This window comes from Chiloscyllium plagiosum, unplaced genomic scaffold (assembly GCF_004010195.1).
Source record: "Chiloscyllium plagiosum isolate BGI_BamShark_2017 unplaced genomic scaffold, ASM401019v2 scaf_75082, whole genome shotgun sequence".
NCBI lineage: Eukaryota > Metazoa > Chordata > Chondrichthyes > Orectolobiformes > Hemiscylliidae > Chiloscyllium > Chiloscyllium plagiosum.
The window spans coordinates 1-1203 of NW_025137369.1; the positions used below are offsets into that span (position 1 = coordinate 1).

Consider the following 1203-nt stretch of genomic DNA (forward strand, 5'->3'; position numbering starts at 1 on the left):
TTACAGTTTCCCAGAGAGAGATAATAAACAAACATTGTTTACATCACACTTACTGATGCTGTTGGTCTGTATCCTATAACTGCAGTTCTTCTCTCTTACATTGCTGACTGAGACATGAACAATTTCACTAGGTTTTGTTCCTTGAGTGTTTGAGGCTGAGCAGTAATATTGATGATGTTGCTGTGAGAAAGATTGACAATGTAGATCCAGTTTATTGGTGTCAGAGATCATTGAATCTTGAGATGGCATCTTCTCAGACCATGTGTAGTGAATGGGGAGGGATCCCTGGGCAGACTCACAGGAGACTGTCACTGAACCCCCAGAACATGAGACATTTGGTTGGGATAAAAATCGAAGTCCAGGAACAGAGACGGCTTCTGTGGGAAAGAAACAATTATTGAGAGATCAAAAATCAAATATCCCCCAACACTTTGTCACTTTTCTTCCTGGATAAAACATTGATAAGATATATCAGCAGAGTGTATATTTTTTGAAGGATCAATGAGACATTTACCTTCAGAGATGTGCAGGTTTACATTAAACATTGGGTCATGGTCAGGAGTCTCGATCCCACAGCTGTATCGTCCGGCATCTCCCCATTGAAGGTTCTTCATTGTGACAAGAAATATTCCTTGTGTTTTGTTATCAGTGATTGATATTCTCCCATTTGGCCAATTTGTCGTTGCCACAACCATACACTGACGAGTCCATCCGTGACCCCAATATTTCATGTGTGATTGGTACCTCCGTGCTTCGTAGTGACAAGATATTGTGATCGCTCTTCTCAAAATTCCCGTTACATCTTTCTCTGCCCATAAAGCACCTGAAACTGAGGAGAAACGAATTGATAAATTTGACTGGAATGAATTGCTTAGTATAAACAGATACATTTTAATCAGGTACATTCCATCGAGTTCATGATGAAGGCAATCCTTTGTAACAGCCTCAGGCTGTTCTAAATTCCCAGGAAGGGAAAAATTTCTGGGTGTAAGAGCTGCTCCTTTTTTTGAGGTATTTTAGGTGTTGGGGGTGATTTCCTCGACTTCCAGAAGCAGCAATTACTGTTTTATGTGCTGTTGCATTGTTTTGGAACTTTGGAAAAAAAAATTAAAACAACAGCAGTTTAAAAGGGAGAAGAGCAGACAAAGGAGGACAGTGCAGGAGAGAGAAAGAGAGAAAACCTGCACAGTTACTGCCTTTGCT

The 1203-nt window shown here is 40.5% G+C and overlaps 1 protein-coding gene across 1 annotated transcript; it reads right to left on the reverse strand.

Moving 5' to 3' along the window:
• Positions 1-33: 33 nt before the first annotated feature.
• Positions 34-920, reverse strand: LOC122544956 (CMRF35-like molecule 8; the record flags this gene model as incomplete). The annotated part of the gene is made up of 2 exons (XM_043684206.1): positions 515-920; positions 34-377 (listed from the first exon to the last, which is right to left on the reverse strand). Coding segments are annotated over exons 1-2 (735 nt in total), but the record flags the coding sequence as incomplete, so codon positions are not given.
• Positions 921-1203: the final 283 nt, after the last annotated feature.